Source organism: Hyperolius riggenbachi, chromosome 2, assembly GCF_040937935.1.
Source record: "Hyperolius riggenbachi isolate aHypRig1 chromosome 2, aHypRig1.pri, whole genome shotgun sequence".
In the NCBI taxonomy this organism is placed as follows: domain Eukaryota; kingdom Metazoa; phylum Chordata; class Amphibia; order Anura; family Hyperoliidae; genus Hyperolius; species Hyperolius riggenbachi.
In genome coordinates, this window is record NC_090647.1 from 439,982,815 (window position 1) to 440,000,115 (window position 17,301).

Consider the following 17,301-nt stretch of genomic DNA (forward strand, 5'->3'; position numbering starts at 1 on the left):
ACTGTTGGGGTGAGCAGAGGCAAGGGAATACTATGGGAAGTCTATGTAAAGACTGCCTCTATATCTAAAATGTAGCATATTGCATAAAATGAGGAAATGACAAAACTCTTATATACAACCAATTCATACTTTCAACCACTTTCTTTTCAATGTTGAAGCAGTTAATCCCCATCCCTGTACAATTATGCACCTGCCTCTGCCCTTTCTACTCTGTCATGCTGGCAGTTTGTCAGGGAAAGCTACATGGCATCATGGAAAAGGACCTAAGTCTTCCTGGTTCAGAAATGCTCAGGAGGCGGAGTGGCCACACACACAAAAGTAATTCAAGCTTTTTCACAAAGACAGCATTCATACGAAGTTCCTTACATTTGATGGAACAACAACAGGGCTGCCATCAGGAGCGGTACTCCAGTATTGAGCCCAAGGGGGCGCTGTCCGAAATTTCACCTTGTAGGGAGGTTCCAGATGTTTACCTTGGGGCCCACAATCTTTATATGGACTCTGATGGCTGCCCTGAGCATGTTGTCACTTTAGATTAAAAAAAAAAGTTATTAATGGAGTACTTAGGATTAACACTGAACTGTTTTTGCAAATCTGGACTAAGCAAAACAAAAAAGGCACAAATGATATTTAAACTCTTTTTTTTCTGTTCTGAACACACATTCCTAGGTACAGTGAGAACTGGTTTCAGAAGCATTTTATCACATTGTTGGAGAGTACATTGCATCTGTACGTGTAAAGTCATTGCCATACAGTAGATGTAAGCTGATATATCTGGGAAGGAAAAATAGATAGACAATTATAGTTACATAATTGCACGTTGTACAAAGAATTCAGGAGTCTGAGATAAAAGACACACACACACACATACCAAAAAAAGGTAAAATTATAAAGCTTGTAAACAGATAATCTGAAATACACATTATTCATGGAAAAATATCATAAAAAAGTACCACTCTGAAGCAAAACTGCCTGAGTTTCCTTCATTTGCAGTTGTAAGAGGAACACTTGAGCACAACTCGGAGTTGTCTGATAAATATGTGTGCCGCGCACTACAAACGTCGCCAGGGGGCTTCTTTGTTGGTAGAGCTGCCGTTGTGCTTTCCGAGAGTTTGAGGCGAATTTGAAATCATTTGGCACCAAAAATATTTTGGCCTGGGAGGGAAGAACAGTTCTTCATTCATGACTTCCAGTAGATGAAAGTTATTAGCCAGTCGAGGTTCATTCATTTGGACTGAAGAGATTTCTTAATTTCATTGACGTCCAACTAAAAAAAAACAAGGTTTCAGTAAGGACAAGGAAGAGCTTGGAAGCTTAACGTACATCCCACCCAGGTTTAAAGATGACGTCATATGCACATAAAACACAAGCTAAATTGCTCCACAAAGTACAGATTCACCTTGTTAAACCTAACCCTGTGATTTGGCAACAGCCTTTTTATCCACCAGTAAAAAGCTAGTCTATGATGGACATGGAGGCTTCATCATAATGCGTAAGATGTCACTTGTAGGCACCTTTCTGCCCATTTCCTGCTCTTGCACAGTCTACCTCTTTGGCAAAACTTCTAATGTCACACAGCTACCATGCAAACTCCTACCACAGACTTCTCACAGCTCCCTTCTTTCCGTATTTAGCCACCTCCACCATTGTTTAGAAGACGTTATGATGCAGTGTGGAGTTATGCAGGGAATACACGGTGGATTTCCGCGGCTTAGATGGCTCGATTGACAATTTCCGAAGTGTCCGATCAACCCGCGGGATCGATTCCGCGCTCGATACCGCGGGCGGGACAATAGAAAAAGATAAGAGCAGTGCAGAAGATAAGATAATAACCCGCGGGGACGAGCGAGAATCGATCGGGCGGCATAATCGAGCCGCGGAAACGTCCCGTGTATTCCCGGCATCAGATCTTCTGATATGCAGCTAGTGGAGTCAGATAACCTGGCATGTAACAAGTGGAGTCAGGTCTCCAGATAGGCAACTAGTACAGTCAGGGCAACTGATGGCCAGCAGTCAGAGCACCTGGCACACAGTTAGCAGAGTCAGAAGTCCAGGCATGCAATCAGTGGAGTCAGCTCTCCCGATATGCAGCGAGTGGAGTCAGACCAACTGATATGCAGCCAATGGATTCAAAGCACCTGTCATGAAACCAGTAGAGTCAAAACGCTTAGCATTTTATATATTTTCAGCTGACTGATAGTTATGGTTAACAAAATGAAGATGATGCCAAATTGATTCAGAATTATGCAAATTTATGCTGTTTTAAAATAGATCAATCAGATCCCACCTTAGCTTGAACTTGTCTATTTTGATTTCTTACTGGCTGACAGAGCAGGGACGTCTGATAAGATAACTCCCTAGAAAGTGATTACACACATTGGGATTAGCAGGCTGATATTAGTGCATGCTGTACCTGTAGCCGTAAACGGATCTTCTTTTCTTCATCCAGTTCTGACAATAACTGTTTAATCTCTTTTCTAGAAAATAAAGACAATAGTTTGGGTTAGCAAGCTTTTATTTATGTAGAGTTCAGTTCTGAAGGATAAGGATACACAAAACAGGCATTCCAGTTATTGACAGGAGCTGGAATGTCAAAGTTGTCTTGGATTCATACATATTCTCCATGTACTCAGGAAACATTACTACCCATGAACCCAGTCAAGAACGTGGCAGGTATTAGAGAATTAAAACAGGGCCTAGATTTCAATCACCACCATCCAGAAGCGGTTAAATGTTACAATAATTTTTGCGATAGTGCTCCTTTTACCAACATGTAAACCCACAACTACAGCGTTACTAATGAAACGGATTGCAGCAAGGCACAAAAAATAGAGCTTTTCAAAGGAATGCCATAGATGCTGAGCAGCATGTAACAGCTGGTTTACTGACAGATGGAGGGAAGTGAAACTACATAGTACATGTACATAGTAAACACTTTAAGTAAAAGGTATGGATGGATAGTGTAATGGTCAAGGGCTCAGGGTTCGAATCTCGGCTCTGCCTGTTCAGTAAGCCAGCACCTATTCAGTAGGAGACCTTGGGCAAGACTCCCTAACATTGCTACTGCCTATAGAGTGCGCCCCAGTGGCTGCAGCTCTGAGGCTTGAGTCCGCCAGGAGAAAAGCGCAATATGAATGTTCTGTGTCTGTATATAAAGTTTGGCATTCTTTAAATGAATATGGTTTTCTGATGTGATGTGGGGTGATATGGTTATTGAGGAAGACTGCATTTGGACTTTCAGGCCTACTTTACCATGCTTAATGCTGGGTACACATGATGCGTTTTTTGGTTGATTTCCGATTCGATTCTGTTATCTTTTTTTATCTATTTCCATTCACTTCTATGAGAAATCGATCAGAAAAACGATCTAACATAAGATCGGACAAGTTGGAAATTATCTATCGAACCATCTAACACAAAATTGTATGGTGTGTACCTAGCATAAGAGTGACATCTCTCAGGAAATCTGAGAGTGAAAACTCTGTACTTGAGTTCCCCAGATCGCACCCCCGCTGTAGCCGTTATGAGGGTGTCCAGCTCTTTCTTTTGATTCATATCAGTCTAATTTCTTCTTTCATTTAATGACCATTTATCCTCCATTTGAAAATCAAGCCTACAAATTGCTAAGCGAGAATGGCTTTTGATAGTGGTTTCCTGCTCTTTGATATATTGATATCTTGGGTCTATAGTTTGTGGGGGGTTTTGTTTTTCTGCTGTTCAGATAGCCCACAGACTGACTATAATCTAGAAAGGGAAATTACTGGCTCTCAGTCATGGTAAGTCAGGCCATAATTAGAATGTGTCTTGCTGGGGAGATTAATTAAAGTCAAAGCTTTCAGAGGTACAGGCAGAGCTTAATATGCACAGTATGGGATGTGAAATTGGAAAATAATCAAACTAATCATCAGGATTAAAGCATTGCAGCATGCACAGAGCTTCAGTTCTGTGATATGACTTCAGATACAGCTAATACAAGACACACATGACGGTGTAAAGTTACTAATACACAATGCTTGTAAGCAGCTCTTATTAAAGGGGACCAAGGTTGTAAAATTATAAGTGTGAAAAGAGCCCTTAATGTAAAACTCTGTGTTAGTTATGCAATATGAAGTGTCAAGGTTAATAACTCATTAAACGTCTGAAACTCCAAACCCGCAGCTGCCCAAAGTGATTCCAAAGCTCTGTGGCCACCCCCATCTACATTGCTGGAGCCTTCCCCCAGCTCGTCAGCCACCTATTAAGCCACGGATGTGAAGCTGGTGTGATATTCTGGGGGTTTTAACTCATTGGTAGAGTAGGTCAGCAGTATCAAGGGTCACAACACACCAGCCAGTGAGTCTTTTTAGGGTAAAAATAAAACAATCCAGCTTTATTGTCAGTCAAACAATGTCCATAAACAGCAACAAAATAAACCACTCTGGGTATTCAGTAATCAAACTGTAGGCACAGCACAAAAATATACAGCCTTCTTCACCCACACTGGCTTTTTAGTGACACCCTGCCACGGGCCTAATGGCAGTCCTGGTGCCACTCACCATTTTCCAGGCTTCTCCTGGTTTACCAGTACTGGAGTCCAACTCCCTTCCAGCACTTCCGCATTAGCAACTTCCCTGCTGCTACAGGCCTGTCAGCCCTCTCGGCTGCACAACCTTTCTGGAGCCTGCTTGCTCCACATACAGCCCACCGCATTCTGAGTGATGCAGCCTCTTATGCAAATTCCCACAGGTGTACCACTTAACCCTCCGTCTGCCAGACTCAGGCTTAGACTTGGAGGAGTGGCGTGTAAGGCCCACCCTTCTCCCAATACACACCAGCCCTGGATCCCATACTAATCTACCAGATAATGTTGTTGCTAACTTGCAACAACAGTCATTATCCAGGACTTTGTCCTTCGCATCCAAGCCAGAACCAAGCAGACATCTGCTGATCATCACACTAGGGACGGGCCATAGAAACACAGGTGGGGGTGCCCACAGAGCTTGGAAAACAATTTGGGGAAAAACCATGGCAATTTTGCTAGGCGTGGGTTTGAGATCCAGATGTATATTGATTTTTTAGGAGGGTGGGTGAGTTACTGACCGTGGCACCCACCAATACTTGCATCACTAAAACAGAAGTTGACATTACCTTTTCTATTTTACAAGCTTGGTACTCTTTAAGTGGAAAGAATGGGGAAGAATATTATTATTATTATTATTTATTTATAAAGCGCCAACATATTCCGTGGCGCTGTACAATGTAAGAAAACAAACAAGGGATACATAATGATACAGACAATGCTATACATCAAATATAAACACTGATACAAGATACAGCACTGCTGATTACAATTTGATTTAACATGATGACTAAAATGTATAAATGTCTAACAGTGTGCAAGCAATTAAATTAATAACAGTCCATGACACAAAAGGGTGAGAGCCCTGCCCTTGCGAGCTTACAATCTAAAGGAATGGGGTGGAAACAAGAGGTGGGATATGATTGTGAAGGGGTTGTATGTGACTTTATTATAGAGATGTTCATTAACTTCTTATCCTGATGTCATGCATTGTTATGTTATTATCTAATCCTCATTTCCTCTCTTGAGAACGCTTCTTCTGTATATGATTCTTTAGTCACGTCAGGTCCAGACAGCCCACAACTATTATGTTTAATGATAAGAGAGCATTTGAAGACACCAGACCACTACCGTACTACAGTAATATCCCTTTATAGAAAACTTCAAGGGACCTGGCCAAGTAGTTGACTATATCAGAAGGTTACTATATTTAGAATTCTAGTGTCTACGATATCACAGTTTACTATAACGAGGTTGTACTGTATATGCCAAAGAACACACACACACACACACACACACACACACACACACACACACACACACACACACACACACACACACACGTTTTTTCTCTCACAGTGAGACACATTATGAATTACATTGTTTTCTTAGTCGCTGTCACTTAATAATATAATAAGGGAAACACTGAGAATCTCCCATTAGGAGATGGACTAGTCCAAAATCTGTCAGCTCCTTACTCCCTACTGTAAGTGACAGTAACATAGGAAAAAGGTAATTTAAAGTGCATTTTGCTCTGAAAGAAATATACATTTTATATGTATTCTTGGAAAAGGAAGGACCCGGAAAGTCAAAGGACCAAAAAAACACAATAATAAAACACAGGAGCCAATAGTGCAATACGTCATGGTATAGAGAAAACAAGCTGAGTAAATAGGTTCACTCACACTTAACTGGTTGCAAGAGAAGAGTGGTGGCGGGAATTTCCCCGTATGCCATATTGGTGGTTACTAATATGGCATGTGGTGAAATTCCCGCCACCATTTGGCTTTACGTGGGTCCTCATCAGTCGGGCTACTGGTTCTTAGAGGAGTCCTCTAAATGGGACTGAACTGAAAGAAAACAACTCCAAAGAAGTTGTATTTGTTCATAGGTTGAAGGTGGAGGCTCCCAAAAATGAAAAAATAATGGTTAAAAACAGCTGAAGAAGGAGAGATGGTGGTAAAACGTACCTCTCCTGAACAATAGTCAATACGACTTTGATCAATTTGAAGCTTTATTTGCACAATAATAGGGTACGACAGCGCGTTTCACGGGCTTTACCTGCTTCCCTAGGTCAGTAATACCCACAAAAAAATCTGTGTCGTTTAGGGTAAAACAATACGAGCGCCTTCAAGGTATAGGCTATTGCTCTTCAGGAGAAGTACGTTTTACCACCGCCTCGCCTTCTTAAGCTGTTAATAATTACTTTTACATTCTTGGGTACCTTCACCGTAAACCTGTATTTATATGTATGCATTTTAAATGTTACTTTTTTTGTGATAATGGTGCTTTAAGAAAATTTAGATACTTGCTGCTACAGACAGCTGGACTGTCACTGGAAGGAAAACTTTGTATGAGTGGCAACTGTGCCATATACTGCTCTCCTGCCAGGACCTTGGTTCAATGTCCATAAAGAAGCACTGTGCCTTAACCTCCTTAGCAGTAACCCCGAGTTAGGCTCGGGATGAAAATCCACAGCTCAGAGCAGTAATCCCAAATTGGATCCATTGGAGGTGTGGAATGTGCAGGGCTGCCACAGATCTATTTAGGGGTATGATTTTTAGGGTCTGATATATATGGCATATAAAAAGTAGGAAAACATGTTTTTATTGAATGTTATGTCAGGGTTTTAAACCGCTTTAAAAATGTTATTTGGGTAATTTTTGGTGTGGGAGGTAAAAAGTTAATTTTGAATGTAATAATGTGGGTTTATTTGATTAAAATTTTTTATGTAGATGTAGTTTTACTATTTGGCCACAAGATAGCCACAGTGAGATTCATTTTTTTTTAGCCCTAGAAGCGAAGTGCTTGCGGAGAGGACGGGAAACCTTTCCTTTCGTCAGAAAGACCAAGGCCTCTGATAAGAAGCCGTCAGTTTTTCTGCTGGGGACTTAGATCAATGAAAGGGAGCTATGTTCCCATTTATTAATCTCCGGGCTACCGGGGGACGGCACGGGCACGCGATTGCGCACGGGAGTGTGCAGACGCCGGCAACAGCAAGGCAGCAGCCATCGGGGCGTGACAATCACGAACAGGCGGCAGGAATGGTTAAAGTATACTTGAACTTAGAGGCTGCAATTTTTATTTCCTTTTAAACAATACCAGTTGCCTGGCAACCCTGCTGATCTCTTTGTCTGCAGAAGTGTCAGAATCGTACACCTGAAGCAAGCATGTGGCCAATCCAGTCAGACTTCAGTCAGAGCACATGATCTGCAGGTTTGTTCAGGGTCTATGGCTAAAAGTATTAAAGGCAGAGGATCAGCAGGATAGCCAGGCAATGTGCATTGTTTATACATACGGTATCTCTCTCAGGCTGTAGACCAGCCTTTCTCAACCCTTTTACCTTGGAGGAACCCTGTAAATAACTTTTGGATCTCAAGGAACTCCTGCAAACAATTTTTTGGTCTCGAGGAACCCCTACATTTATTTTTCATGAGGTATGGTCTTTAAATAGGTTAGGCTGCTAATTTCACTACCCCTACTACACTGCCACTCATTATACTGTCTCCTGACCCCCCAATTTAGTGCTTCTTGTTACAGTACCACCTATTATAGTGTGCTCTATTATACTTCCCCCACGATGGGGTAAAATGCCAAGGAACCCCTGCAGAGTCCTCAAGGAACCCTGGGGTTCCAGGGAACCCTGGTTGAGAAAGCCTGCTGTAGACACATTATGAGCTCTTTTTGAGTGCTTTTCTGACCATTAGTGCTTTCTGAAAAAAAAATGCTCCGACTTTTCTAAAAGTCAATGCAAGTCAACTGGAGCATTTTTTTTAATGTTCAGAAAGTGCTGATGGTCAGAAAAGCACTCAGAAAGCACTCATAGCGTGTCTACAGCCTCTGTGTTTTAGACACCTTACAACTGCCTAACGCCGATTGGCGGCCGCAAGGTGGCTCCCCCAGGACCGCCTAACGCCAATTGGCGTCAAGTCCTAGCAGATTGTTTTGCAAGGGATTGTGTGCACCGATGTGCGCTCATCCCCGCTTGAGTGACGGAGCTCCACTCCGTCATCAGTCTGCCAGCAGCAATAGGCGCTAGCAGACTGCTAGACGGTGAAAGCACCGTCTATTTACAATGTAAAGCGCTGTGATCTAATGCAGCGCTGTACTGGAGATAGCCGTGTCACTTAGCTGTCCCCTGGAGAGGCTCCAAACGTGATCCCCCTCTCATAGGCTAATGCCTATGAGAGAGGATAGCTCTGATTGGCCATCAGGGGGAGGGAAAATTTAATAATAAAATAATTAATTTTATTTAAAAAAATTTTTTAAAAAAAGCCTGCAGCAGCGATCAGACCCCACCAACAGAAAGCTCTGTTAGTGGGCATAAAAGGAAGGGGGGGGGGGATGTGGGGGTTGGTTTGTGTGCTGCAAGCTATTAAAGCTGCAGAGCACTGAATTGTAAAAAATAGCCTGGTCACTAGGGGGATGTAAGCCTATGGTCCTTAAAGAGAACCTGTAACAAAAAAAAAGTTCCCCAGGGGGGTACTCACCTCAGGAGGGGGAAGCCTCAGGGTCCCAATAAGGCTTCCCACTCCCCTGTAGCTGCAGGCAGTCCAGTGCTGGCTCCCCTGAAGTGGCCCGGAATCCTCCTTCGACAAGCCTGACAAGCGCTGATTTATTTACCTTTCCTGGCTCCAGCAGGGGGTGCTGTTGCGGCTCTCCGCACGGAGATAGGCAAAAATAGCCGATCTCTGTCGGGTCGGCTCTACTGCGCAGTAGAGCGGGCCGATAGCGATCAGCTATTTCCGTCTATCTCCGAGCGGAGAGCCAATACTGTGCATGCGCTGGAGCCGGGAAAGTAAATATTTACATTCCCGCTGTTCAAGGAGCTTTATCTCCGCAGCCGTGGGACCGAGCAGGACAGGGGAAGCCTCAATAGGATCCGGAAGCTTCCCCCACTCGAAGTGAGTACCCCCCAGGGGAGGTTTTTCTCATTAAAGGTTTTCTTTAAGAGGTTAATACCATTAAAGTTTCTGAAGTATGTGTATATAATTAAAAAATGGCATGCACAATGTATATGTAAGTGGACAGTAACCACTGGATTCCTATTTGAGTTCTCAAGGAGGAGCAGAGAAGTTGTTTTACATAGAAAGCCTCCAATACTTCAAAGTGTCATTAAGCTCTTTCCTTTTTTTCCTCTCTTTTCTTTTTTTCTCATCCATTAATAATGACTTATCTTTACGTAATTGGTCTTTACCATAGTCCTCACTGATTCACTCATTGCAGTGACTGCTGATGAAATAAGCACCCAGGATAAAGCAAAGATAAACCCCCTAAGCAGATGGGGCACGTCAGAGCAGCATGCAGCAGCTGAATGTCACACTGTAGTGCTTACTTTTGCTGGTCCTTCATAGTCTCAATGATGCTTCTCAGCTCCTTCACTTGTAATTGCAGCTCCTCCAGTGTGGACTGGTTGCTTTCAGCTTTGTGTCTTGAGTCAGAATTCACAAAGGACGGAGAGTTGGACCTGTGACTGCTTGAGGTGACAGAATGAAATGCTGATGGCGCACCGGAGCCTCCGTGTGAAAAGCTAACACTGGAAATCAAGCCTCCGGGTTTTGGGGGCAATGCAGCTCTGTTATCCGGCAACTGGAAAAGCAACAACAGCAGCTTAATGCAATAGACACATCCTTATGAATACAAGCAAACCAAAACAAATCAGTAATGCTATGGGTGAGCAGGGACGTGCCGCAGCGGCAGGGATCTGGAGGGTCTCTACTTACTCGCACTAGAGCAAAGGAGGTGACGCAGCATCTGTGGGAGGGGCCGCTAGGGTAATTTTGCAATTACGCATCGCAGTGTGATCACGGAGGGAATTAAAGTGTTGTGCATTGTCTGACACTTTGATCCACATAGGGTGACACTGTGCCGGACTGGATCCATCAATGGCGCCCTAGTGACAAGCCCAAATGCAACCATGTAGTATCTAAATTACATGGCGCAGTGGCAGAGGATGGGGATGGCAGTAATTGAAGTGCTGGACTTAGTACGACACTTTGATCTAAAAGGGCTGATGCTGTGCCAGGTTTGAACTAGACTAGTTCTAGGTTTACATGGAGTTTGTAAAGTATATACTCTGTATTGGTTGTTGGTTCCCTCTACATCACGGGTGTCCAAACTTTTTAGGCCAAGGGCCATATCTCCATTCTTGAGAATGCTAGGGGCCGAAATAGCAAAATAAAACACAATTTTGCTGATTGCCATTTGGTACACTATGACTGTGGCATTTTGTCAAGTAAAACATTTCCATGGAAATAACCAATATACAGTGTGCAGTTAGCATGTCCCTTTCAATATGCAGGCATAGTGCTACTGACACAGTGGTAGCTGCTAATCAGTACATTTTACTTGTTGCTGGAAAAAGTGATAGATGCTAATCAGTGGCTGCTACTGCTACATTAGTGGCTGATAACCTACAGGCTAGCAAATGGGGTGGTAAAGTGGAAATACAAGGTTGCTCCTGCATGCGGCACCCCAGCTATGGCCTGTGGGCCGCATGGAATTAATAACTGTGAAGAGCTTCAGGGGCCACCAGAGACGGCTTGGTGGGCCGCATTTGCCTGCTCTGGTTTCCTCCTATATTCCTAAAGAATGAGTTGTGTATTTAGGCAATTTATTTGGTTGGTTTTTACAGGTATCAGCATTCCTTTTGATGTGTATGCAAGTACTATAGAATGTCACAGCTATGGTACAGTAAGAGACTGCCACGTAGTATGTGTATAAAGCAGGCTAAAATGATAAGGTCAAATGCTGTACCATTATGTAACCCAAAGAAACATTACTCAGCACAGTTTACACCAATTAGCTTCAAGATTAAAACTAGCGACAGGTGAAGTGGATAACATTAATTGTTTCAATGGCACCTTTCAAAAAGAGGGACATATTAAGTAGAAAGCCAACAGTGAGTTCATAAAGACTAAGTTAAAAGCAAAAAAAAAATAAAATAAAAAATGGGCAGGCATCAGGATCTGAGTGACAAGGACAAGGGTCAACCTGTAATGGCTAGACTCCTAGGTGAGAGCATATCTGGTGCAAGAAAACACTGTGTATTGAAACTTGCTGCATAGACCCATATCACTCAGAGCGCCCATGCGGTCCCTGGCCACAATAAAAGCACTTACAATGAGCATGAGAGTGTCAAAACTGGGCCATGAAACAGTGGCATAAGGTAGCTCAGTCTGATGACAATCCACTTGAGCATTTGGGGATGTGCTGTTAAAGCAAGTCCAGTCCTCCATGGAGGCCCCACCTTGCAGCTTACAGGACTTAAAAGATCTGCTGCTAATGAATGTCTTGATGCCAGTTATCAAAACCCCACCGTTAGAAGTCTAGTGGAGTCCATGCTTGAATGGGGTAGAGATGTAATGTGGGCACAACAGGGAAATACACAATACTAGGCTGCCGCATTTAATGGTTTGCATTAAAATCATTGTATATTTCTAGCAAAACAGATCAAGGCAACTTACCTGTGATGCTGTGGAAGGTCGGGAGGTTTTCTTGGTTGAGTCTACTGATCTCTGTGTCAGGTTATTAAGCTCTTCCTTATCATCCTCCGGACTGGGAGAATCAAAGAAGTCTGGACTGGAAAGGGATGACTGCCAAGAAAGTGATCATATAAACATGTGGAGTTATGAAGATTCAGTTACTACATTGGAAAAAAGGGCCTACATTGAGTGACTCAACTCATAACCTGCAGTAATAAGCTAACACTAACACTTGCATGGTTAACCAAGTCCTTAATTGCTCTGTAATAATTCATCAATACTGCCTAAGGGTTAGATAACAAAATTGTAACAAATGGGACTAATCATAAGGTATGAGTTCATCAGATCAGCATTTAGCTGTTTAAAGCTGTTTCCTCCATCAGCTCCTGCAACAGCCCCTTCTCTGCACATCTTTTCAATGTCAGCAATGGATAGCAGAATGATAAAAGACTACAAGGTATTCCAGAGAGGATTATGCTTCAATAAAGTTTTTTTTATTTTGCTTGTGCTTTTTCCAATATCAGATGACTTTTAGATCTGATCTATTGATCTCAAGAGAGTCCTGTAAAGGTGCGTACACATGTCTGATATTTCTTAATGATTTGTCATTTGAACAACCTGTAGTTCAAACAACAAGTCGTTCAGACATCTTGTACACACTGACCAACAAGTTGTTTGAAATGCTAATTTACATGTCGTTTAACCAACTTGATTATGGACAATGGACCGGATAAAGCAATAGACTAGATCAGGTATGTCAAACCGGTCCTACGAGGGCCAAGGTCCTCACACATTTTTGAGACAGCTCAAATTAATTGACAGGTCTGAATCAGGAAAGGTGTGGTCCATCAGGTAGAACACATTCCTCTTTTTCTCAGTCCATCCTAAACACTGGCATGGAGCTGGGCCTCCAGGCCTGGAGTTTGACACCTGTGGACTAGATTAAAGACTGATCAAACAACTTGTTGTTTGAATGTTTTTTAGTGCCAAACTAACAGACTTTCAAACAACTAGTTGTTTGTACACATCTACGGACCTAACTGTCGTTTGAATGACAGTTAGTCCACGGATCCGCCAAGCGGATCAGTCAAAACTGTTGCTATCAGTCTTAAGCTGGCCACTAACGGTCCAATTTCTAGTGAAAAATCGTTCGAGCGATCAGAAATTCTGATCGGACGAAAAATCGTTCACTACACCATCAACTAACCAATCATTTCTTCCTATCTATCACGACCACCAAGAAAATCCAAATTTTCGTTCGACGAAAATTCATTCGGGCGACATTTTTTTCACTCGTTCATAATCGATTGTGTCCACCAATGGAGATTATTTACAAGCAATCCGATCAGAATTTCTGATCGCTCGAACGATTTTTCGCTAAAAATTGGACCGTTAGTGGCCAGCTTTACGATTGTTCGTACACATGCCAAACTGTCGTGCAAATGACCAGTTTGAACGACAAGTCGTTCAGAAATATCAGACGTGTGTACATACCTTAATTCAGGAATGCAAGCAGTTGTACCTCATATACATCTCTAGGACGTAACTACAGGGGAACAGCCGCTGGGGAGCCTAAAGTTGTAAGGGGGCCCCAACTACTACTTCACTACCACTGACAAAAGGAGTCCATCCTTCAGATCAGATGTTTTTGTGGCTACACTTGTTATGAGTGTGAACATTATGATGTCCACATGTATTTTATGATCCCTGCAAGATGGCTCTCTAGGCTGTGAGGGTCCCCAGGGATAGTCAAGAATATGGGTGGGAATATTGGTGGGCTCCATCAAAGTTTAGTAAGGGGGGTCCGATGATTTTTAGTTCAGCCCCTCTAGCATCTCACGTATCACTAATTATGGGTCTAATAGGGGTTTCATATGCAGCAGATTCAGACCACCATCACAGCTCAGCACCAGCTACATGATTTCATCTATCAGGTAAAGTTTTGTAAAATGAAGCAGAATTACAAAGTCTCCTCCACTTGTGCCTTATTTAAAACGTGCTCATCTTTTTACATTTTCCAATACATATAATACACAACTTCCCCTAAATTACATCAATGAAAGCGTAAAAAGTTGTTTCAAATGTTTATTTTTTTGGAGTGATTATCAGTACAGAACACTTAAAGAGGAACTCCAGTGAAAATAATGTAGTAAAAAAGTGCTTAATTTTTTACCATAATTATGTATAAATGATTTAGTCAGTGTTTTCCCATTGTAAAATCTTTTCTCTCCCCGATTTACATTCTGACATTTATTACATGGTGACATTTTTACTGTGGGCAGGTTATGTAGCTGCTCCTAGCTGTTTTGGCTGCTAGAGACAGCTGTAAACAGCTAATTCCTGTCTGTGAGCCTTGTTACATTGTAACAAACTGCCAAAAGTACCGCGGTACTCAGAGCTTCTTGTGGGAGGGGTTTCAGCACAAAATCAGTCATACAGCGCCCCCTGATGGTCTGTTTGTGAAAAGCATTATATTTCTCATGTAAAAGGGGGTATCAGCTACTGATTGGGATAAAGTTCAATTCTTGGTTGGAGTTTCTCTTTAAGGCCCAGCTCACACTACGCACATTATGCTATAACACAATGCCTCAGTGCATGTGAACACACCGGCCATGTTCTCCAATGGGAAGGTTCACATGTTAGCATCATAACTAATTAAGCTAAGAAGTCCTTGGGCAAAATTTCCTAACACTGCAGGGTTGCCCCTTAAACGTGCCTTTAGTGGCTGCAGCTCTTGAGCGCTTTAAGTCCAACAGGAGAAAAGCGCTATACAAATGTTATGAGAGGATTATAAGCTTTCCTGTCATACTAGCTATTGCACAGTTTGGCGGGTATTCACTAATCACAAGTAAAATCACTTTGCAGACACAGCGCAAGGCAGTTTTACTGGTATTTACACAACTGGCATACTGTGTATTGTTCAAGTAGGGCAACTCAAATTACCTAGGTAATGTGCATGTTGCTGGTATAAGGTGTTTTATGTGACTTGCATAACGTGTGTTATACTAGCAATGTGCATGTTACCTAGATAATAGAGTAAGGTATGGTATAGGAGCAATGCATGCATTATCTGGGTAACATGAGTTGTGCTAATTCATGTAAAACATGATATGTCAGTTGTATAAATGGTAAAACTGCTGTTTGCGCACAGTGACTTTAATGGTGTTTAGTGAATATACCGGAATGCTCTGTAAAGTAATGCAGATATCTGCTTCTCATTGGAATCCATGCAAAATGTATTTGTATTATTCATTAACATTTGCAGCATGTCCCCTGATATCCTCCCCCACACTGAATTCCCTTCATGAGAAGATGTAACAAGCAGGAATTTCTTCATGAAGACGTGTCTAGCAGGCAAGAAGCATACCGATGTCAGCGACTGTGAGGGTGGCCGTCTCCCGCTGGATTTGGGTCTGGATGCAGTAGGATGACTAAGCTTCTCTCCAGCTGAAACTACCGAATCAAAGCCTTCGACATCTGCAAAATAAAACCCACAAATGGCAACATTTCAGTTAATAAGCCCAAGTTCAATCTCCTGGATTTCTCATTGCTAGTAAAGGGGAATAGGGGACTTATATATTTAATGCAAGCAGTCCATGAAATTCCTGTTTGAGAAGTCAAAAGAGATCTGTCTACAAAATATTCAGCTGGCAGGAGAGCAGAGGCTGCTTCCCCAGCACAAAGCAGATCAGCTGACTTCAACCACCTCTTCCTTTTATGTGTACGTTAAAAAGGGGCGCTGGGAAAAAAGGGCGCTGGGAAAAAAGGGCGATTGTAAAAACGTTAATCTTCCGTTTAAATTGTGAAACGTATAATAACGTTTAAATTTTTTTTACTAAGTAACCCTCCCTGTACCTACCCCTAACCCCTAGACCCCCCTGTTGGTGCCTAAACCTAAGACCCCCCTGTTGGTGCCTACACCTAAGACCCCCCCTGTTGGTGCCTAAACCTAAGACCCCCCTGTTGGTGCCTAAACCTAAGACCCCCCCTGTTGGTGCCTAAACCTAAGACCCCCCTGTTGGTGCCTAAAACTAAGACCCCCCCCCTGTTGGTGCCTAAACCTAAGACCCCCCTGTTGGTGCCTAAACCTAAGACCCCCCCTGTTGGTGCCTAAACCTAAGACCCCCCTGTTGGTGCCTAAACCTAAGCCCCCCCCTGTTGGTGCCTAAACCTAAGACCCCCCCTGTTGGTGCCTAAACCTAAGACCCCCCTGTTGGTGCCTAAAACTAAGACCCCCCCCTGTTGGTGCCTAAACCTAAGACCCCCCTGTTGGTGCCTAAACCTAAGACCCCCCCTGTTGGTGCCTAAACCTAAGACCCCCCTGTTGGTGCCTAAACCTAAGACGCCCCTGATGGTGCCTAAACCTAAGACCCTCCTTAGAGATCACTGTATTGTGTGTACAATAATGTTTTAAAAACAGTAAGGGATAAAATATAGTACAATTTACGTTACGTACTGATCGCTTTGTTTCGTGAATAATAATGTTTTACAAACACTAAGGGATAACTTTTAAAATAATGTTTTATTGAAATAGGAAACGTAAACCATCACAAGCAGTTATAAAACATGAAAAATCTTCGGGCGCCGTTGGTAAACGTTATTATTCTCGGGCGCCCTTTTTTCCTGTTCGGTGCCCAGTAAACGATAATTATTATGGGAGTGAATGGCGGCGCCCGATTTGTCCACTAGCCACCTGCGCCCTTTTTTACTGTTTCCTCCTTTTATTGTTAAGAGTTTAACTCTTTGTTGCTAGTACTGCAACTCAGCAGAGTTCCACAGTGCTCAGCCTGTGCTAAAGCATTTAACCCTTCCTACTACCTCTCCAGTGTGTTGATAAAAGTCCAGTGTGTCTTTCATCACACCACTCTGCCTGCATTAAGAAAACATTTTATCCTGCTATTTTACTTTTATCATTTATAAAGACCCATGTGAATGATGTGGGAAGGGTTAAAATGCTTTTTCTTTTACTCACCGAAAAGAGAAAGGGAAAAAAAGACTCTGCTGAGCTGCAGTAATGGCCACAGCAGTAGGTGGAGAAGGTGGGAGGGAGCAGGTGCAGTGCTGCAGTAATGGCCACAGCAGTAGGGGGAGAAGGTGTGAGGAAGCAGGTGCAGTGCTGCAGTAATGGCCACAGCTGTAGGGGGAGAAGGTGGGAGGAAGCAGGCGCAGTGCTGCAGTAATGGCCACAGCAGTAGGGGGAGAAGGTGGAAGGAAGCAGGCGCAGTGCTGCAGTAATGGCCACAGCAGTAGGGGGAGAAG

At 42.9% G+C, this 17,301-nt stretch overlaps 1 protein-coding gene across 4 annotated transcripts in view; it reads right to left on the reverse strand.

The window, feature by feature from the left end:
- Positions 1 to 624: 624 nt before the first annotated feature.
- LOC137546931 (SH3 domain-containing kinase-binding protein 1-like) overlaps positions 625 to 17,301 on the reverse strand; it is a 194,962-nt gene continuing 178,285 nt past the window's right edge. For all 4 annotated transcript variants that reach the window (XM_068269987.1, XM_068269990.1, XM_068269988.1 and 1 more), the window contains 5 exons: positions 15,410 to 15,519; positions 12,025 to 12,153; positions 9,894 to 10,147; positions 2,414 to 2,477; positions 625 to 1,267 (listed from right to left, as the gene is read on the reverse strand). In XM_068269987.1, the coding sequence (XP_068126088.1) occupies positions 1,226 to 1,267; positions 2,414 to 2,477; positions 9,894 to 10,147; positions 12,025 to 12,153; positions 15,410 to 15,519 (599 nt within the window). In that variant the 3' untranslated portion in view covers positions 625 to 1,225. The remainder of the gene's footprint in view (positions 1,268 to 2,413; positions 2,478 to 9,893; positions 10,148 to 12,024; positions 12,154 to 15,409; positions 15,520 to 17,301) is intronic.